This window comes from Macaca thibetana, chromosome 1 (genome assembly GCF_024542745.1).
Source record: "Macaca thibetana thibetana isolate TM-01 chromosome 1, ASM2454274v1, whole genome shotgun sequence".
Taxonomy (NCBI): Eukaryota; Metazoa; Chordata; class Mammalia; order Primates; family Cercopithecidae; genus Macaca; species Macaca thibetana.
Genome location: NC_065578.1, coordinates 207689586 through 207712466, shown reverse-complemented (window position 1 = coordinate 207712466; position 22881 = coordinate 207689586). Strand labels below are relative to the sequence as shown.

General features: G+C 35.6%; 1 protein-coding gene across 3 annotated transcripts in view; it reads left to right on the top strand.

The window, feature by feature from the left end:
- Window positions 1-22881, top strand: part of ERO1B (endoplasmic reticulum oxidoreductase 1 beta) — a 169135-nt gene that overhangs the window by 48774 nt on the left and 97480 nt on the right. Inside the window, exons 9-16 of one of the 3 annotated variants that reach the window (XM_050770063.1) lie at window positions 1783-1794; window positions 5071-5097; window positions 8968-9060; window positions 9192-9438; window positions 10568-10637; window positions 13739-13825; window positions 14791-14924; window positions 17154-21307. In XM_050770063.1, coding sequence (XP_050626020.1) covers window positions 1783-1794; window positions 5071-5097; window positions 8968-9060; window positions 9192-9438; window positions 10568-10637; window positions 13739-13825; window positions 14791-14924; window positions 17154-17214 — 731 coding nt within the window. In that variant the 3' untranslated portion in view covers window positions 17215-21307. Of the gene's footprint in view, window positions 1-1782; window positions 1795-5070; window positions 5098-8967; window positions 9061-9191; window positions 9439-10567; window positions 10638-13738; window positions 13826-14790; window positions 16626-17153; window positions 21308-22881 lie in introns of those variants that run through there. The other 2 variants (XR_007721575.1, XM_050770073.1) reach the window with 2 other exon arrangements.

The window sequence follows — 22881 nt, the reverse complement described above, 5'->3', positions numbered from 1 at the left end:
GAAGGAAGTTGGTCCTGAAAAAGATGTGCCTGGCTTCTTATCCTTTGTCTCTTTTACTACTTTTGCTTCACAACTTTTCTGTTTTCAACTTAAAGGTTTTAATTCCACAACATTTTGTAAAAAATTGAAGCAATATAATAGTTACATAAAGTGAAAAGGGAAAGCTCTTCTATTCCATAGTACAGAGTTTGAAAGGTGTTCTTCCAGACCTTTCCTACAGCCACTTAATACTTTTAAAGCAGAAAATACAATTTTTCACTTAAGAAAACCATCAAGTCCTAAGAAACACTTTACTTGCATGTTAGTGATATACTGGAGACATAACATTTTATGCTGGAAAGATGAGAAACAGGAAACCTACTACATAGAAAAAGAGGAAGGGAAGAGGAGACAAGAAGAAAAATGAAATATGAAAGAAGACAAGGCTAGGTAAAGAGAATGGTTCCTAGCTGTTATAGGAGTACTCTATGTAGTAATAGCTCTTGCTCATGCTATTTACATGCTATCTCCATTGAAATTGGTTGATTAATAGTTCTTTAATCTTCTTAACTCTTTCTTCCACGTTTCTGAGTCATAACCCGTAGGCTTATACAACTATTTTCTAACAGGTTTTGAGCAATAGGAACTTTTGTCCAAAAATGAAATCTCGCTTCAGAACCCACATAATAAAGCTGATAGGCAGAGCTGCCGTGTAGCCCTAGAGCCCAGCCTCTGGCCTCTTCCCCACCTCTCGGCCTCCCGGAAGCAGCACCTTGCCCAAGGCTTTCACTGATTACAGTTCGGGATGTACTGTCATTAAGGCCTATCTCTGCTGAGGAGCAGTAATTTAAAAGAGAAAAATATTCCAGGATGGAAACAGGAGTGTTCAGAGAGGATTGTGTGCATAATGATTAAAGGAGCAACTTTATATAGTAATTAATTATTGAAAATAGTGGTCTTAATGACTATTTTTAGTTGCTTTCTGGTATTTTATTATTTATTGTATTTTAAAACGTGCAAATCTTTTTTTTTCTTTTCTTTTCTTGAGACAGAGTTGCGCTCTGTTACCCACGCTGGAGTGCAGTAGTGTGATCTTGGCTCATTGCAACCTCTGCCTCCTGGGTTCAAGCAGTTCTCTGCCTCAGCCTCCGAGTAGCTGGGATTACAAGGCGCCCATCACCACGCCTGGCTAATTTTTTGTATTTTTAGGAGAGATGGGGTTTCACCATCTTGGCCAACCTGATCTTGAACTCCTGACCCCTTGGTCCTCCCAAAGTGCTGGGATTACAAGCCTGAACCACCATGCCCAGGCTTCTTTCTTTCTTTATTTTTTTTAGATGGAGTTTTGCTCTTGTTGCCCAGGCTGGAGCACAATGGCACGATCTTGGCTCACTGAAACCTCCGTCTCCTGGGTTCAAGTGATTTTCCTGCCTCAGCCTCCCAAGTAGCTGAGATTACAGGTGCATGCCGCCATACCTGGCTAATTTTTGTATTTTTAGTAGAGACGGGGTTTCACATGTTGGCCAGGCTGGTCTTGAACTTCTGACCTCAGGTGATCCACCCTCCTCGGCCTCCCAAAGTGCTGGGATTACAGGCGTGAGCCACCGCGCCTGGCCAAAATGTGCAAATCTTACACTCTTTGGCCTATATTCTGATTAAGAGACTCATTTGCAGGATGTCTACTCAGTGACCAAGGTTCGTAATATAATTAATAGTTTAACAGTTTTAATCTCAAAAAATAGTATTGGGATCTGAGCTATGTAAGACATTTTCTAAAATTTTTTCTATTATTCTCTCTTTTAGGCGAAGATGATGGTGAGCAAAACTCATGTTTGTGTTTGCTTCAAGTGTGGAGGAAATTTTTTTAACAATCAGAATTTGATTTTTCCTTTATGTAATTCAAAAGAAAGTATTCCTATTTTCTTTTTTTTTTTTTTTTTTTTGAGACGGAGTCTCCCTCTGCTGCCCAGGCTGGAGTGCAGTGGCCGGATCTCAGCTCACTGCAAGCTCCGACTCCCGGGTTCACGCCATTCTCCTGCCTCAGCCTCCTGAGTAGCTGGGACTACAGGTGCCCGCCACCGCGCCCGGCTAGTTTTTTGTATTTTTTAGTAGAGACGGGGTTTCACCGTGTTAGCCAGGATGGTCTCGATCTCCTGACCTCGTGATCCGCCCATCTTGGCCTCCCAAAGTGCTGGGATTACAGGCTTGAGCCACCGCGCCCGGCCGAAAGTATTCCTATTTTCTAAGAAAATAACTACTAATGAATAGTGACCAAAAAAAAAAAGATTATTTTATATATATAAAGTTATCCTATGTTAAAAAAAAAAAAAAGACCATTTTTCCTAAATGCTTAGTTTGTAAATCAGGTCACATTACAAGTTCCCCATTTTCTGGTTATTATATAATTTACTTGAATATGTTCTGAGGAGTGGGGAGAAAGAATTAAGGTAGTTTTACCAGATAATTTGTCTTGTGACCTCTTTATTTTCTTATTGACTTTGAAATTTCTAATCTCAGGTATCAATATAATACTTAATTTGATGACGAGCAGTTTATAAACAATTGATTACTGAATGAATGCTGGTTAAAAGATACCCCCAAAATAGCCAAAATAATTATTTAAACTGAATGTTTACCTGTCTGTGTTCAGGGGCACTGATGGGCATTGTCTAGGGTAGGAAAGTATTTAAAACATGGTGCTTTCCCTCTAGGAGCTGAGGATATATAGGATAGTAGGAAAGATAAGCACTGTACATAAACAATGGTAATGAGGTAAAAAAATATTCCATACCTGGTACAAACGGTAGATGATATATAGCTCCTTAGAGGAGAAAGAGATCGTATCTCACGGGAGAGATGTGGGAAAGCTTACTGGAGGAGGTAGCATTTGAGGTGAATTTTGAATAATGGGACACATTTAGATCCATAGAATTGGATAGTACATGTTGGAGGAAACAGCATGAAGCTGGGAGTTGAGAAAGTCAAGCATGTTTGGGGAGACAGTAAAGAGACCCTTTTTAGCGGTAGGTAAGACTATACAGTGGTAGTTTAAGTTAGATTGATAGAGGCCATATGTTATATTTTTTAGTACGTTGGGTACTAGACTTTTCCTGTTGGCACTGAGGTTTTCTGAATCACAAGTGATATAATGATAAGTGATCCTTACTATATGTTGAATGAATTAATTTGCTAGATGTTTTCATTGTTGTGCAAAATATGAAGACTCTCAGTAAGCAAAGTAATTCCCCACCATCTAATTTATCCCTAGACTCCTTACTCAGCTCATCTGAGTGTTCGGTTTTTCTATAATTTCTATCGTTCTCAATTAAAAAAAAAAAAAACAGAATAGGTAACTCAGGAAGTGCATTAACAATTTTGATCCTTATTGACTGCTCTCTTTTCTTTCTTTTTCCCCCACTCTGAAGAAGGTTATAGGGCCAGGAATAGTTCTTTTTTTTTTAAGTTGACAAATAAAAATTATATATTTTTATCATGTTTAACATGTTTTGAAATATGTATACATTGTGGAATGGGTATATTGAGCTAATTAGCTCACATACTTACCATTTTTTTGGCCTAAACACTTTAAATCACAACAATTTTCAAGAATACAGTACATTGTAATTAACTACAGCCACCATGTTTTACAATAAATCTCTTGAACTTACCCCTTTTCTTTAACTGAAATTTTGTACCCCTTGACCAGCATCTCCCCAACCCCAGGAATGTTCTTCAGCATTTAGCACACAGATTAGTCAAGCCCTTCTGTGTTATATTAGTATTAACTTTCCTGAAGAATTATATCGAAAATTAAGAGATTTTCTTAGCTGCCCCTTAAAACCTTATTAGTCTTAGAAAATTGAGGAAATATTCGGCCGGGTGCGGTGGCTCATGCCTGTAATCCCAGCACTTTGGGAGGCCGAGGCGGGCGGATCACGAGGTCAGCAGATCGAGACCATCCTGGCTAACACGGTGAAACCCAATCTCTACTAAAAATACAAAAAAATTAGCCGGGCGTGGTGGCGGGCACCTGTAATCCCAGGTTCTCAGGAGGCTGAGACAGGAGAATGGCGTGAACCCGGGAGGTGGAGGTTGCAGTGAGCCAAGATTGCACCACTGCACTCCAGCCTGGGTGACAGAGCGAGACTCCATCTCGGAAAAAAAAAAAAAAAAAAAAAAAAAAAATTAAGGAAATATTCTTAGTTTTATTGGATTAGGAAAAGTGGAATAATCAATAGTTTGATGTTTGTGTTAATTATAATTCACTGTTTTTTTGGAATATTTAAAAAGCACTATGGTTGTTATGAAAAGCAAATTTGAGATTGTTAAAATGTTTGTTCCATGTTTTCAGATATTTACACCTTCAATGAATAAGATTTATATACTTTTTTTTTTTTTTTTAAAGAGGCAGGATCTCGCTATGTTGCCCAGGTTGGATCCAAACTCCTGGGCTCAAGCAATCCTTCCCCCTCAACCTTCTGAGTTAACTGGAACTACAGGTCCAAGCCACTGTCCCCAGCTCATAATATTTTGACTGAAATGTTTTTTTAAAAAATTTAATAGTCAAAATATTTATAAAAACACTCACTTAAAGTTACTTAAATTATTTGTAGGCTTTATTTCCTAGAACCATATGACTGTTTTTCTATTTTACCTGAAGCAGTAGACATTTTAGAGAGATTACTTAATCTGTCATTTTTATTTTTTATTTATTTATTTTTTTGAGACAGGGTCTCACTCTGTCATCCAAGCTGTAGGGCAGTGGTATGATCTCGGCTCACTGCAACCTTAGCCTCCTGGGTCCAAGCAATTCTCCTGCCTTAGCCTCCCTAGTAGCTGGGATTACAGGCCTGCACCACCATACTCAGCTAATTTTTTGTATTTTTAGTAGAGATGGGGTTTCGCCATGTTGGCCAGGCTGGTCTTGAACTCCTGTCCTCAAGTGATCTGCCCACCTCGGCCTCCCAAAGTGCTGGTATTACAGGCATGAGCCACCATGCCCTGCAGCCTGCAGAAATATTTTATAAACTAATTTATTCTACTTTATAAATGACCATATAATATTTTAATCCACTTTTCTTTCTTTCTCAGGAGAATCATTCTACACATGGCTAGAAGGTAAACAGTCTGTTCTAAATTTATTGGATTTTTTGTAAAAAATACTGATTTATTTAGCATATTTTTGTAAGGTCTAGGATTTTATTACCTAGTCAACTAATTTTCACAGTGTTTGAAAAAAAATGTGTTTTAGGTTAACATATTGGGATACAATTATGTGAAAATTTTGAAGGTAGTGCTCAGCTAAAAACCAGGTTTATATAAATACACAGGCCAAATAGTGTCATCAGGTTTTCATAACTGTTTCCCTAATCTTATTTCTGTTCTGTATATAATGTTCATTCAAGCTACTTCTCTAGTAACAAGTAATGCAAAATATTTTAAAAGTGGAGACATTCCTTTTGGAAGGAAGTACTTTTTATATATAAAATTAATGGAAGATAAATATGAATTCAAAAGGTTCAAAACATGTTTGCCATGTTAATATAGTCTAACCTTGTCTAATTAAAAGATAAAGCAATACAGATCCTGATGTATTATATGCTTTTGCATTCTTTTACTTCCAGTGTTGTAAATATTTTTTTTTTTTTTTTTTTTTTTTTTTTTGAGACGGAGTCTCGCTCTGTCGCCCAGGCTGGAGTGCAGTGGCCAGATCTCAGCTCACTGCAAGCTCCGCCTCCCGGGTTCCCGCCATTCTCCTGCCTCAGCCTCCCGAGTAGCTGGGACCACAGGCGCCGCCACCTCGCCCGGCTAATTTTTTTGTGTTTTTAGTAGAGACGGGGTTTCGCCGTGTTAGCCAGGATGGTCTCGATCTCCTGACCTTGTGATCCGCCCGTCTCGGCCTCCCAAAGTGCTGGGATTACAGGCTTGAGCCACCGCGCCCGGCCCAGTGTTGTAAATATTAAATGCTATTAATGGAAAGGTGAAATGTTGTAGGATTTTAATAACTTAGGTTAATAATTGGATATATAATGCTTTTAAAAATTTACCTTACCAAATTGCCATTAGTTTATGAAATTAAAAATTAAAATATATTAGTAACAGATAAGCAAGTTGAATGACATAGGAAAATTGATATTTCATAGCCATAACCTTTTAGGAGTACTATGGAGTAAAACTAATTCTATTTTATGCATGTCATTTGGTCATGTTATCTTATGAATATTACTTCTTTTTTTTTTTTTTTTTTTTGAGTCAGAGTCTCGCTGTCGCCCAGGCTGGAGTGCAGTGGCACCATCTCAGCTCACTGCAACCTCTGCTTCCCAGGTTCAAGTGATTCTCATGCCTCAGCCTCCCAAATAGCTGGGATTACAGGCACCTGGCACCACACTTGGCTAATTTTTGTATTTTCAGTAGAGTTTCACCGTGTTGGCCAGGCTGGTTTGAACTCCAGGCCTCAAGTGATCTGCCCACCTCAGCCTCCCAAAGTGCTGGGATAACAGGTGTGAGCCACCACACCTGGCCTATTTCTTTGTTTGCAATGAACTATGTGCATACATTGGCCATTATTAAGGTGAACATTATTGATGTGCAAATTCTGTTAGGAATTATATGAGAAAATCACTTATGTAGAAGATGTTTAGCTTTGTTTAATAAGCTCTACTCTAAAGATACAAATTGCGGAAAGTAGCATTTAGGCTAGAAGAGGTAGTCAGAGACTCTGAGTGTTAGTAATGAGAATGAAATTTAGAAACAATGTTGGATTCTATGTATACTATATCAACCATTCTTCCAGTCTTACTGTTGGGAGTACCTGAATATTGATCCGTGGTTCCAAAGAGCATTCCCTCATAGGCAACTGACTCAGTCTTTTCTGAGATTCAGTTTCCTCATCTGGAGTGTGGAGAGGAGCAATAGCAATCCTACTAACTTACACTGTGAGTGTAGATGATGTCTGTAAAGGTTCCTTTGGAAACCACGAATCCATGTCCAAATGCCCAATGTTACTGTTACAGTAAATGCAGCACCTTTCTGAGAGTTCAGGTGCTGAAAATGAATTTTAATGAAATTAAATCAAAAAGAGGAAGAAGAGAACCATTTTCTAAGTTGTGTAACTGAATTGCTCTATGTTGTTAGAAGTTGGTGGATTCTGCCTTGGTAAGTCAGCTTTTGCAGATGTTACTTCAGAGTGAGATTGAGAAGGCTTTTGCCTGGACCTCCGTAATTAAAGATACCCTGCAGCCTGGCACTGACTGTATGTAGGCCAGGAGAAGCTCTCCAGCAATTTCCTGCTGAGTGTGTTGTGTGTCTGGGTGCACTTAGTTGGTGCATTATTTTTTATTAATATGGTTGAAGTTACCTGTTTTTCACAGTTTGTGGAAATACATTTCTATTTCTCTCCCCTCACTTATCCTCTGCCTCATTTCAGTGTAGGGCTTTGTGGGCTTTGCAAATTATAACTGCCTCCCAGTTTTCCAGGTCCTGGTTTGTAGGCATATGGATTTTCATGAGTTTTGCTTTGCTTACTGTCCCTTCTCTAATCTTTATCCATTTTATTGGACATAAGCACCGCTTAGAGAGAGAGGTCGGGAAGAAAACAAAGTGAACTTCATATCTGATATTTTGTTACTTGATAATAGATTTGATGAAAAGTTTTAGTAGAAGAGAAGTTAGTACTTAATGTTGTATTAAATATATTGTTTGTATCCATTGTTATCATAAACATTCAAAATTGCCATATACTTTTAGGGAGGAAGCTACAAAATAAAATTTAATTTCTTTTGGTCCCCATCCATGACAATTTGAATATTCTAGCAAGAATTCCCAATTAGGGAACGAGATCTCAAAAGAATTATTTTTTTCCAATTAGAGGCCATGTGCTTCAGAGTCATCTGTGATAGGATAGAAAGAGAGTGAATTGCTAAAAAATTTTAATAGACACAAAACCACATAAATACTCTTATATTAAAAAAAAATTCCCCCAGCATATAAATGATACTATTTTACTTTCCACTGTTAAAGCCCATTTCCCTGCATGGGGAAAGTGTTAAAAACCTGTTGGATGAAGGAGGGAAAAGCAAATGGCCCTGCATCCACTGACTTCTTAAAATTTTCTGCATTTTTATTTTAAAAATTTCCTGTAAAGAATATTACTTTTCTGAAGAACTTCTTTTATTGTGGTGAGGTATATATAACATAGAATTTACCATCTTGATCATTTTTAAGTTTATTGTTTAGTGGCATTAAATACATTCACAATGTGCATTACTCCTATTATGAGAGAAGATCTTTTAAAATGGGAGCAGGGGTTAGGATAGGATGACCGGCTCTCTTGACCTCTTAAGTTCTCAGCAAAAAAGCCCGTGTGGCTTAAGGCTCCATCAAATAACGTTCTCTTCTATTCCTGTACTCCACTGATATGATTCCACCCAAGCAGTAAACAGTCAACATGTATTTTTTTTTTTTAATTAGTTGAAATTTCTGGATTTCTGTTTTCCAAATTTCAGCTCCTTACAAGTAGAACGTATGGTTAAAAAATTAGACAATTCCAGGGCAGAAGGTTAATAAAACCCTTATTTCTCTGCTAGCAAATAACACATATAAGGAAGGGGGGAAAAATCCAGCAGTGACTTTATAATTACATTTGCTTTAGTAAGTTCTTAGCCTAAACAACAAGAAAACCCGTGCTGTTGCTGTCCGAGTAACATGGGAACTTGCCAGCTTTATCCGTAGTGTTCTGACTCCCCGTTGCTCAAACTTTTCTGCTTTTTTCAGCATTAAGTTCTCATCACATTCAGTGAACTTCGTTCTGAAGCCAAAATCTTACGTTGCCTTCTATTGAAAAAATCTTGATCTAAGCAGTTTTATATTATTCCTTGATTTTTTATAATGTTCTTCAATCAAAAATAAGCTTACATACTAAACCTCCTTGAGTCAATATTTCTGATATCTAAATAGGTGTGATTTCTTTTTCAATATTTTTCTGAATAGGTTTGTGTCTGGAGAAAAGAGTCTTCTATAAGCTCATATCAGGACTTCATGCTAGCATCAATTTACATCTATGCGCGAATTATCTTTTGGAAGGTAATCATATTTTTAAGTGATTTTGCCTTCTATTAGTGTAAAAATTATTGGAGGGAATACATATTCTTTAGAGCAGGAAAAAAAAAATCCTATTTACTAAAATAATGTAATGTATTTCTCTTTCTCTTTAGAAACCTGGGGTAAGCCCAGTTGGGGACCTAATATTAAAGAATTCAAACGCCGCTTTGACCCTGTGGAAACCAAGGGAGAAGGTCCGAGAAGGCTCAAGAATCTTTACTTTTTATACTTGATTGAGCTTCGAGCTTTGTCAAAGGTGGCTCCATATTTTGAGCGCTCAATTGTCGATCTTTACACTGGAAATGCAGAAGAAGATGCTGACACAAAAACTCTTCTACTGAATATCTTTCAAGATACAAAGTAAGAATTGACTATCCGTGATTTGAAATTCTCCTCTCTGTATTCAAATGAGGTAGCACTTAAAGCACAAAAACTGACCCCTAACAGTTAAGCAAGGGGAGATGTAGAACAGAAGAGGAAAGTGATCAATAGAACAACAGAATTTAAAAATATTTCTGAAAATGTTGATGAAAAAGCATCAATAAGGCTGTTTTTTTTTTTTTCTAGAAATTTTCACACTTGAGAATAGTGCTTTAAAATATCACTAAATTTTATGTAGTATCAAAATTTAGTGCTACTTTAATGGTCTTTCTACCAATTTTGTATTCTTCTAGTCACTTTATTTACTTACTTATTTTTGAGACAGAGGCTTGCTCTGTTGCCCTGGCTGGGGTGCAGTGGCACGATCTTGGCTCACTGCAGCCTCTGCCTCCCAGGTTCAAGCAATTCTTGTGCCTCAGCCTCCTGAGTAACTGAGATTACAGGTATGTGCCATCACACCCAGCTAATTTTTGTATTTAGTAGAGATGGGGTTTCACCATGTTGAACAGGCTGGTCTCAAGCTCCTGGCCTCAAGTGATCCACCCTCCTCTGCCTCCCAAAGTACTGAGATTAGAAGCGTGAGCCATCGTGCCTGGCCTCTAGTTACTATATTTAAATTTAGGTGATACTATATGTGTGTTTGCATTGGGGTGGATATGTAAGGAAACATTGGCCTTACCTTCTAGAATATAACCTTTTAAACAAAACACTTGGTCAAGAAAACTCAAGTTTACTGGTTTTTAAAATAAGCATGGAGGAGAAAGATTAAGAAGTGTTTAAAGTAAATTATATATTAAATTTTTAAAGAATATTAAGAGAATATTGCCTATTTTTTACATAGATTGTTTTCAGTTAATTTTTTAGATTATGTCATTTATTTAAAACATTACAGTATTATCAAATTTAACAGCCATCTGTGTCTTGCTTTAGTCTTTTATGAAATAGTTTATGTGTGAACTGTTTGTCACTTTTCTACATTACCAAACCTTAAATCAGAGTAAATAATGAATTTTAAAGATTTGTAAGGATAGAAAATTTTATCAGATTTCTGATACAGAGTACGTGGATTTTTCATGTGTAACTTATTACAATACTATCATTTTATCAGGTCCTTTCCCATGCACTTTGATGAGAAATCCATGTTTGCAGGTGACAAAAAAGGGGCCAAGTCACTAAAGGTAAAAAGTTCTTGACTGGGACATGGGGTTAGGAGCAGCTTGCTGGTTATGTTTTAACGCTGTTCATCTAAACTATTTTCTTTTCCAGTTTTCCAGCTTGTCAAAGTTGGTCTGATTGGATTTTACCACAAATGGTACAAAAAGCCTTTTCCATATTTCTTTCTCAGTTCCTATTGACCAACTGCTTAGTGAATCGTTGGTCATTAGTATGTCCTATAACACCTTTATAAATGTCTTTTTAAAAGATACTAGTTGAGGGAAAGTTTTCTTTATTTAAAATCAGTGTATATTGTTGTTTTGATGCAGCTTTCAAAATACCATGAGCTTTTAGCCACTTTGAGGGCAATAAATAACATATTTTTCTAAAGCTTATTTTATAGAATGTTACAGTTTTTGAAACTATTATGTTGTTGTCCCTTTGGACTAACTTAAAAGGTAAAAACTACCTGTTAACCTGTGATATCAAAAGGAGAATGTTTTCGGAACATTACCAAACTTTATGTTAGGTGTTCTTTATTTTCATTTGCTTAAAGTACATTAAGAAACACATTGTACCCTTAAAATGTTTATAAAAGTATTTGAAATTGGCAAATACTTTTTTTTTTTTTTTTTAGTTTTAAATTTATTTTTTGAGACGGGGTCTCGCTATGTTGCCCAGGCTGGTCTCAAACTCCTGGCCTCAAGCTGTCTTCCCACCTCAGCCTCCCAAGTACCTAGGATTACAGGCACGAGCCACCATACCTGGCCACAAATGATCCTTGAGTACAGCTTCACAGTCATTTACATGCACTTCTGAAATCCGGGTAGTTTCAAAAACTGAAACATTTTCTCATGTTTAGTACAAGGTAATTTTTTAGCAAAACCTGACCTAAACTGATGTAAGAATATAGCAGATACTCATAGTTTTGTGGGGTTTTTTGTTTTTCAAATTCTGCTTGGTATGAATTTTTTATATTTTGCTACAGAAACATTAATGGATTTGACTGCAGGGTGTTTCCTCACACTCTGGTGAGATGTTTCATAATATATAGTACATGTATTGTATTTCTAAAATTTAAAAACTACTGAATTCTAAAACACATTTGACCCCAAGATGTTTTAGATGTGGATGTACTATAGGAACCAATAAATCAATACTGAGTGATTCTCCATTGGTGAGACTTTCTTGGTATTTCTGAAATAAGTAATTTAGTCACAACTATATTTTAGTGTTGGAAGATTGTTTTATTTTACAGTTGTTTTAGAGGTATATTGCCATTTTGGTATTTAATATGTTAATTCATTTTTATAATGAATTTTTAATTTATAATGAATTTTATAATTCATTTTATAATGAATTTTTATAATGCTTCCTGTTTTCTAAGTATCGACACATATGTTCTACTTTTAATCTTCAGAATGATCTTGTGTAATAGGGCAACTATAATTATGGATGTTTTTGTAGATGAGGAAAGTGAGATAAGCAAAGCCTAAGAGTCTCACAACAAGTTTTTAACTACACAATGCTGGGATTGTGTTTGCTGTTTGTCAAGAATGTATGAAGGAGAACCTATGTCCATTTTCCATCTGCTGCAAAGAACTTATATTACATGAGAATATGACCAGCACAGGACTTTTTGTGTTCTATTTATATTGTCTTTCTTTGCAAAGGTATTGATTCCTTTCAACCCTTTGGCAGCTAGTCAGGGCTTGTGGTAGCCAGAGTTTTCAGGCTACTTGCCTCCAGCTTCATGCAATAAAATAGTTCCCTCAATGCAATAAAATGATTTTTATTTTCTACAGTTGCCATGTGAAACAAATGAGGAAATTTTCTCTTAACCAATCTTATCCGCAGATAAGGTGAGACCAACCTTAAAGGCATATTGCACACAAATGCTTACAGGCAGGAGAATTTCCCCAGTGTAGGAAACTTTTTTGAGACAGAATTTCACTCTTGTTGCCCAGGCTAGAGTGCAGTGGTGTGATCTTGGCTCACTGCAACCTCTGCCTCCCGGGTTCAAGCTATCCTTCTGCCCCAGCCTCCCAAGTAGCTGGGATTACAGGCATATGCCACCACACCTGGCTAATTTTGTATTTTTAGTAGACATGAGGTTTCACTGTGTTATTTAGGCTGGTCTCGAACTTTTGACCTCAACTGATCCACCTACCTTGGCCTCCCACAGTGCTGGGATTACAGGTGTGAGCCACCATGCCTGGCTAGTGTAGGAAACTATTACAGCAAAATAGAGGGATCCAGCAAGCATCTCCATAAAAACTGCATTGGCAAACATAGAGGACTGTGGGACCATATGTGTCACACAGGCCTGTTATCATTCATGTTGATTCAGCAACCATGACAAACATACATAGTATGGTACTAAGGAGTGATACAAAAATTGATTTTTGTTCTAGGACTAGCTTTCTGATACAGGCTTACACAAAGCAAAGAATCAAAAATAAGTGAAACATACACTAGACATATTTATTGTTGGTTGTATATAGATAACAAATGGAAGCAGCAATTAAGTTCCTTAAAAGTAAAGACCATGTATTATTAACTTTTGTGTCTCCCATAATGCATATTTTGGTGCTTTGCGTAAAGTAGCTCCTAAGTGAAGAGTTTATTGAATTAATATGCAGAATGAATTTTGTAATTTCCATTGATGTCAGTATTTTATGTGCCATGTTATATAAGTTCAAATATTTTTCTTTACTGTTGCAAAACACAACTCAGGTTGGGTATGGTGGCTCACACCATAATCTTAGCACTTTGGGAGGTCGAGGTGGGTGGATCATTTGAGGTCAGGAGTTCAAGACCAGTCTGGCCAACATGGCAAAACCCCGTCTCTACTAAAAATACAGAAATTAGCTGGACATAGTGGCATGTGCCTGTAATCTGAGCTACTTGGGAGGCTGAGGCAGGAGAATCCCTTGAACCTGGGAGGTGGAGGTTGCAGTGAGCCAAGATTGCGCCACTGCACTCTAGCCTGGGCGACAAAGCAAAACTCCTTCTCAAATGAAAAACACAACTGCTTTATTAATAAGCATCAAAACTTATCATTCAGCCAAATGCAGTTCAATTTTAAAAGTCTAATTAGACTGAAAAATTTTCTGCTTGCTAGGAGGAATTCCGATTACATTTCAAGAATATCTCCCGTATAATGGACTGTGTTGGATGTGACAAATGCAGATTATGGGGAAAATTACAGGTACATGTACTGTCTTCTCTTTTGAAGCCATTGCTAACCTTTATTTTTTCCACTGAGTGCAAGCTTTTTATTAAAATGTCCTCATTGTTCATTGAATTAGAATTTAGAAATAGGCAGATCCAAAGTGTTTTTTCTGTTGATGAAATTTATTAAGGTATACGTGTTACATGTATGTGAAAGGATGTTTCTCATATTATTCTTTAGTGATTTTAGTTTCATTGTGTCTGTGTTTCTATTGGTATGATACCAGATTCATTTGTGAAGTTGGTGGTCATTACGAACCGAGTATATTTGTATTTTACATATGTATATAGAAAGGTAAAATGTAATTATATAAAAAGATTGAAATATCAAGTCTTGGTCGTTGAATTTGTTTAAATGAGCAAAAGAAGGTCACTTAGTGACAATAGGAAAGCTCCGTATGACAGGTCTGTTACTCTGTGTAAGCCAGTGTCAAAGGATTGGTGAATATTTTCTCTTTTTCTTACAAAGCTGATAATTCATAGGAAATTAAGCGACAGAATTATTACAATGGAGGGAGGCTACACTGAAATCAAATATGTCTTTTTCTATAGTGCTAATAATTGAGAAATTATTAAGTGTAGGTATCATTAATCTCTGAGTTTTCAATTGCTAAAAGCTGTAAAAAAATCCTTTATGGTTACAAATTGAGCATTGTAATCCTAATATGATATTTTCAAGGTTAAAAAAGGCATTTTAATAATTTGGAATAGTATGATATATATTCAATTAAGTGTTAGACTATTCAGGTTTCCTTAACAGCTCAGATATGTTTATCATATGCATAACCTGTGAGAAAGTAGAAACTATAGTAACATTTTTGTGAAAAGCTCAGTTCATATGAATTTTCTAACTGTCATAACAGTGGCTATATATTCCTTTAAGCCTTTCTACTAGTTATTATTATATAAAGTTAATTATGAGTTTATTGGTATTTTCTTTAGACTCAGGGTTTAGGAACTGCCCTGAAGATATTATTCTCTGAAAAAGAAATCCAAAAGCTGCCAGAGAATAGTCCATCTAAAGGCTTCCAGCTCACCCGACAGGAAATAGTTGCTCTTTTAAATGCTTTTGGAAGGTAAGAACTATTATGTGTTGAAGATTTTTGATTTCCCATTGGGTTTCAACAAACTGCAAAGATAATCTTCTCTGCTAAAAGTAGGGTTTGTTTTGCTGACAAAAAAAAAATTTGTATTGTACCTGCACTAACTTCAAGAGGCTGACAAGCCAGTTTCTCTGCAGGTCACAGGAAAATCTGAGTTTCCAACTGCCAGTGTTTTTCCGTTTGCCGCCTTAATTTTGTGAGGAAGATATTCTTCTAATATTCTTTTTACTTGGCTATCACTTGTTCAACTACAATAGCAGGAGTAAGGAATGTGTGATTGAGAAGATGATAAAAGAAAATTAAAAGCTTCATCTGCTCCTTATTTTTCTTAAATTTTCATTACTATTTTGTTCTTCTCTCACCTCTTTCCTGCAGTATGCTCTTTATTTCTGAAGCTCAGAGGTCATTTTTCTTTCACTCATTTCTACATGATTTACTTCTGTATTCAGACATATAATTTGCTTGCTTGTTTATACCACCAGTGGTTTAAAAAATAATTTGAATTTGCCGGCAGAGATACATGTAATGCCAACTGAGGAATACAGAACAGAAGGAAAAGAATCACAGAAAATAATACTGTGCCCATTCCTTGGGGAAAAAGAGAAAAAAGTCAACTTGAGGAGGAATTAAAAAAAAAAATAGGGGACTAAGTAATACACAGATTATTTCTTGTTTTTCTTAACATGTGTTTTAAGTTAAAAAGAAGCAGTTAAATTAAAAACAGATTTATTATATGTCCCCCCGCTTTTTTTTTTTTTTTTTTTTTAAAGAAATGAGGGTCTTGCCCTGTCATCCAGGCTGGAATGCAGTGGTGCGATCATGGCTCACTGCAGCGTCCAAATCCTGGGGTCAGGTGTTCCTTCCACCTGCGCTTCCCAAGTGGCTGGGACTACAGACACATGCTATTGTGCCTGACTAATTAAGAAAAAATTTTGTAGAGATGGGGTCTCACTTTGTTGTTCGGTCTGGTCTCAAACACCTGGCTTCAAGTGATTCTCCTGTCTTGGCCTCCCAAAGTGCTGGGATTACAGGCGTGAGCCACTGTGCCTGGCCATTTCCCATCTCAATAGCAAGGATTTCACCTGTTGCTTCCCTGTATTTAAAGATGACTATGTAGATTGAGATTTCAGGCACAGGATAGATATAGACTATCCACGAACTGGCATTTCATAAAAACTTCAGTCCACTTATGAGGCCTGTAGAAAGATAACACAGGAGATACTGAATGAAATTTAAATAAATTGAAAATTATTGTAAATAATTTAAGCATCTCTTAAGTCCAAGTTGAGAAAGATGAAAACAATCGAGAATTTCAAAACAATTGAAAATTTCTTTCAGTCTCATAAAAAATACTCACAAATGCAGCCTTTCTTGTTTTAGTTCTATATCTAGAGCTTATTACCTTTTATTGTTCCCCAGAGTAATGGACTCAGAATCAGGGGTCCTAAAGTTCTGGAATCCTGGCCTGCTCTTTAGTAGTGTATGAACTCAGGCAAATCACTGCTTTCCTAGTTTGTTTCCTGATAGTGAGATCATATATGTGATGGGCTTAGAACATTGCCTGTCCTCCTAAGTGATTAAGGAATAACTTTACTTCTATCAAATAGTTAAAGACTTTTCTTCTGTCACCCCTGAATTGTCCATAGGGATAATTGAGCTTTTAGAATTACTTTTGTATATTTCCCATCCCTGAGTTTTACTTTTTGGCCTGTTCTGAGAAGCACTTCATTTGATCAGTCAGTAATCATTTATTGAATACTAGAAGCATCCGTGGGTATGGGGCACAGGAGAGAGACTCAACAGGAGACAGAGTAAGAGTCTCTACCCTTAGGGAGCTGATAACATAAGACAAATTAGTGTGTTTGGGCAACGTTGAGTGAAGAGCAATCATTCGAAGAGAAATGTGCAAAATAAATTTATTAGACCAATCGTAAATGATTTGAGATTCTTTATTAAGAATTATTCATATCACTGTTCCCATTATTAATCTTGTGTCTGCAGATAGTATGAAGTAACAGGCTTCCTTTGCCCCTTCTAAACCAATCTTAATGAGAATACTCATTGAAACATGGAAGCTTCAGTGTTTGGTGGTTTTTATTTTAGATTTTGCTTTCAAATGATAGCTTATGTAACAATATCAATAATTTGAAATATGTATGCATCATGTTAACTTTACTAATATGCTTTTTCTTTCTTCTACAGGCTTTCTACAAGTATAAGAGACTTACAGAATTTTAAAGTCTTATTACAACACAGTAGGTAATAAAGGCTTTTATGTGTCTAACTAGAGACATAAAGTGACTGTGGAAAGCCTTTTAATTATGGACATTCAGCAGAAAGAGACTAGTCTGACTTCAAGAATTCTGAACTCTTAAATAGAAAATTTAAATGCTCACTTGAATATTTATGATTCTTAATAGATTATCAACTAGAGATATTTATAAATGAAGTATATACTTTTAAAACATGTAAGTTATACTAATTCTGTGTTTAATTTCATGTGTTTTCATGTGCTGAAAATTCTATTTTTCTTAGAATTGGTTTTGTTTTTATTCTATTATCCTTTATTTCCAGTTGTCAAACTTTAGATGGCTATGTCTGCATTCTAATAACACTGTTCACAGTCTGATATGGAAAAGGAGAACTAGGGAACAAATGTTGCTTAGGGCTGGTGTCAGTGATAAAAAATTATCAATGCTTTTTAATGTGTTTTTACTCTTGCCTCACTCTGTGTGTGTCACTTTCTATAATATAAAGAAATATTATAATATTTCTAGAATCTGGAACTGTCACCATGATGAATGGCCCTTTCAATACATAGTTACAGAAACTCCTTAAGATTCCCCAGGACTTCAATTTCACTGGTTTTTAGTTGCAGTTTTTAGTTGCTGTTATTGTTGCTGTTTCCAGTCTAAAGGACCTGCTTTGATAAAGGTGAACAAGACCTCGCCCCTATGCTACCCAGCCAGATTTCATGTGTGTAATGGGCTGGCCCAAGAGTGTTCTTTTACTTAGAACTCCTTTTGATTTTGCTTTTCTTTGCCCCTAGAAATTTTAGGGACAAAGACATTTTGGAAATTGTCAGTTACTTTTAGAAAGAAAACATTGCAGAAATATTTAACAGATTACTTCTTGATAAAATTTAAATGGGATTATATGAATTTATAATGCCAACTGAAAATATTATATACACAAAAGTTGCTATTTTCACTTAAAGTAAGCATTTTTAAAGGATTTATTTTAGAATACAGTCTATGCAATCCTCAAACTCAGTGTGCTTTTCCCTGACAGAATATATAAAAAGGTAGATTAGGTCAACCCTCCTTTAAGCTTCCTCTCCCCTCACCTTTTCTTTTCACTGTATATAAACGGTACTTTCTGTGATTCGTAGCAACAGAGGACTCTTAAGTCCTAAACTGTCATTTTCTAAATCTGGGATTTAAAATCTTTAAACAATATTTAAAATCTTGATTTTTTAAAAATGTCAGCAGATACAATTTGGAAAGTTGCATCTGTGCAGAAGTAATGTAGGTACAAGATCTAGAGTTTTTCCTTAGACTCTTTAGTCTTTTCTGAATTAAAGAATAAGTGCTCTTAAATCCATATTTTATCCTGCCAAAGTCTGAAATGTGTTCATTGATGATTTGGTGACATCTAAAAAATTGTATTTAGTTGGCTTGGCTCACCCCTCTTAAAAATACTTAGCCATCTCTCGGTGGGATGTGGCGGGGGCATTAAGGTCTCAGAGTTACTTATTTTCTCACCTAATTTCAAACCGTTATAAACTTGGGGTTTTGTTATTGATGGTGGTGATATTTTTTGTTAAGTTGTTTAAAAGGCTGACTTGATTGGAGCCTCCTCTACTTTTTCTTGAGGGATACAAGTATTGTATGGTTGGGGGGGGAGCCTTAAGGCAAACTGTCTAAAAAGTGACTATCCAATTAATTTAGTAAATTAGTAAGAATTATTCTTAGTATTCATTCAGAGTTTTAAGATGTGAAAAATTTGCACTTTATTAACTATAAAGAACTTTTTGATAGTGTTATTTCACCCTTCCCTCAGTTAAAGGCTATTATTTAAACTGTTTACTAGAGAAAATCCTTGCTCATGTCCATTTATTTATTTTTTTCTGTACTGTGATTTGTTTCAAGCTTAGGAAAACTAGTATATTAGAGAATGTTCTAGGAAATTAAAAGATCTAGTTAGAGTAGAAAGTTCTTTTTAAGGTTCTTAACTAATTTTTTCACAACTAAGAAAATAAATGAAGTATTCTTAGGCTGAAATTCATTTTGATTAACTTTATTTTATCATAAATTAGATTGTAGGGGGCAGCCTACATTTTTGTGTATGTGTTTTATTTCTTAAATGATTGTGACATTTTATGGTTCTTGTGATATAAACTGTTTTTCCAATTCACATCTTTTGTTGTGAAGTGATATTTTACTAGAGTACTGTCTGCATTGTAAAAATGCTTTGCTGGTGCTCTTGGCATTTTGTCTTTATCTCATCACCTAATTTAAAAACTCAGCACTTGATAATATAACTGACAGAAATGATTGTACCTGCTGATGAAGTAATGAAAATGAAGAAAAGGAAAATATTCCTTCCTTCAATGGCATAAGTTTATTTTTTACTTAAGTGGCATCTATGTAAGTTAGACAAACTATATATTAAAATTGGTAAACTTTGAATGTTTCTCCTGTTTTGATTCTTAGATTATGAGGAGGATCAGACAGAATAGTAATAGACTCCACAGTTTTAAAATTTGATAAGTCAAAACATTTTGACATATTTAACATTGTGAATTATTCGATTATTTTTATCCTCTGTATGTATATGAAACTCTATGCCATATTTTTCAACTTTGCCTATGTGCCACAATTAAGAAAGGACACCTATTTTGATCTTCATCAGCATTGCCTTCAGCTGAAAATTTGGGAACAGTTCACAGTAAACCTCTCAGTAGTTTGCAAACTGAGGTACCTGCAGAAACCATAGCTACTCACCAAAATACGCAGATTAGGTACATGGTATCATGGAAATTATTTGGTAAAAAAAAACAAAAACAAAACACACACAAATCTTGTGTACTGTATTTTAAGTAATATCTACAGGTGAAGCTTTGATTTTTGAACAGAATTCCAAATAATTTACTGTTGTACCCACCATAATCTAGAAAATGTGAATTAAAGTACATGTTTCTCAATCTTTTCTGTCTTGTTTTTCCCCCTATTTTAAGTGTTTCCTTTTATGGCATGAGGATTTGATTGTAACCTGTGGAGAAGGGAGATGTATTTATCAGTAGTCTGAGGTTGTTTCTTATAATGGCAAGCATTGGCTGGCACTCTGTGAAGGGCTTTTACATGCATAGTTTGGGTTTAAATAAATACACCGTTGATCTTCACAACAGCACTAGTAGGTAGGTACAATTACTTCTCTGTTTTGTAAGTGAGAAGACTGAGGATAAAAAAGGCTAAGTAACCTGTCCATAATCACAAATTCTAGGTTGTGTAGCAAGAATTTGAGACGAGAAAGACTGATTCTAGAAACTTTGTGATGTTTTGTAAGTTGGCCTTTTACCATTCAGCTACAAAGTGGGAACTATTAAAAGCATTGTTTGATTTGTATTGAATCATAAAGCTTATAAAATATGCTTATTTTATTTAATTTTTTTGAATAGGTAATACATTCACACGGTTAAAAGAAACAAACAATAGAAAAAGTTACTCAGTGAATGTCTTCCTTCTATCCTTGGCCCAGCTTCCTACACTGCACACACATCTCCTACCATTAATAACCTGTGTTCTTGGTTTCTTAGGTTTCCATTCACACTGTTTTAGACATGTACAAACATAAACAAATGGAAAGTCTTATGTTTTTCTCTCATTTTTACTCAAAAATTGACATCATATACATAATATTTCATTTTTGTCACCTAGTATTTCTTGGCAGTCTTCACATATGACTAGATAGTTTTCCCATTTTTAAGTAGATGCTTGGTAGTCTATTATGTGAATGTGCCAGCGTTGAATTAACCAGTCCTCTATTAATGGGCAGTTCAGTTGTTTCCAGACCTTGTACATACGTCATTTCACATTTATATAAATATTGTACCTGCAGAATATATTCCCAAAGATAAGAATTTTGGGGGCAAAGACTGTGTGCATTTATAATTTTGAAAGATACTGGCATATTGTCTTTCATAGGGGTAGTCATCAATTCACATACCATCTAAAATGTATGATAGCACTTGCTAACCTGCAGCTTTACCAATAGATGTGTTATTAAAATGTTGGATTCTGGCCATTCTGATAGATGAAAATATATATCAATGTGTACATTCTTTTATTTTCCTTTTTTTTTTCCTTAAAAGAGAGACAGGGTCCCACCTTATCACCCAGGCTGGAGTGCAGTGGTATGATCATAGCTCACCGTAGCCTCAAACTCGTGGGCTCAAGTGATCCTCCAGCCTTAACCTCCTGAATAGCCTGGATTATAGGGGCACAGCACACACCTGACTGCTCAGTATGAACATTTTTATGATGCCTAAGGTTGATCACCTTTTAATATGTTTAGGAGCCATTTGTATTTCCTTTTGTGTTCCATATTATTTTGTTCCTATCCATTTTTCTACTATATCGTTGATATGTTATTTGTTTATTTGTTAGGGATTTGAACCCTTTGACAGTAATGAGTTGCAAATATTTTCTTTCCAATTTGTCATCTGTCTTTTGCTTCTAATGGTTTTGTCATGAGTTTTAAAAATTTTTTATGTAGTCTGAATTACCAATTTTTTAGTGGTTCCTGGATTTTGAGTCATAATTAGAATGTTTTTCTCAATCCAGAGCAATAGAATAATTCACCTAAATTCTACATCTAAATTTTGAACCGTTGAAGTACATTCTGGATCTAACCTAATTTTTTCCACAGGTGATTAACCCAGTTGTTCCACTACTATTTATTGAACTGTTTGTTTTTTCCTGATGAATTTGAGAGGCTACATGGATCTTATCGTAGAATCCTCATATATATTTAGCTCTGTATCTGCATTCTGTTTCTATTTCACTGGTCTGTTTAGTCATGCACTAGTACCACATTGTTTTAATTACCCAGGCTTTAATTTTAATCTAGTGCACTGGTTCTCCCTCATTCTTCCCCACCACCTTTTTTTAATACAGTTTTTCTAACTGTTCTTGTTTATTTTTCCGTACGAGCTTTAAAAAATTCTTAACATATAGAGCATATTAAAACTGTCTAACTCAAGTTCTCTCCCAAGGTTGCACTTTTAACCACTTATTTTGTCACTGTTCTTATGATACTTTACCTGATAAAGATATACTTTTTATTACTTTTAAATTATTACAGTGTTCTGTTTGGCAGTGCCCAAACAGATGATGGCAGATAGAGGCAGGAGGCAATGCCTGTGTGGACAGAACGTCATCTCAGTGCTTCTATTTTAAGATAGTCTCTAGGAATGATTTAAGGACTGTTTTCATGTAAAATCCCTATTTCATTTTTTATTCCATTACGAATTATTTGCCCAAAAGTTGGGTATCTGTCAAAGATTCATAAGACAAGAGGGAGGAACCCTTAAAAGAGCACTAAACTTGTAAAATCAATATGTGGATAAAAGTGCAAGTGCAAGAAGTTACTGTGGGGGAAAAAAAAAAAGACATCTACCAAAAACCAGGATTTGACTATTCATTCACTGTTATAGGAGCTGGGACTACAGCAGTGAACAAAACAGACAAACATTCCTACCATCATATAACTTAGACATTATAACCTAACTAGATTATAGTGAGAATGCACCAAAAGAAAAAAATACATCAACCAAAAGGGAATGGCCAACTAGACACCTATCTAGTGCAGAAGGTGTCCTCAATGTGAGTGAATCTTAATGCTGTCTTGACAGTGCCATCAGATTGTC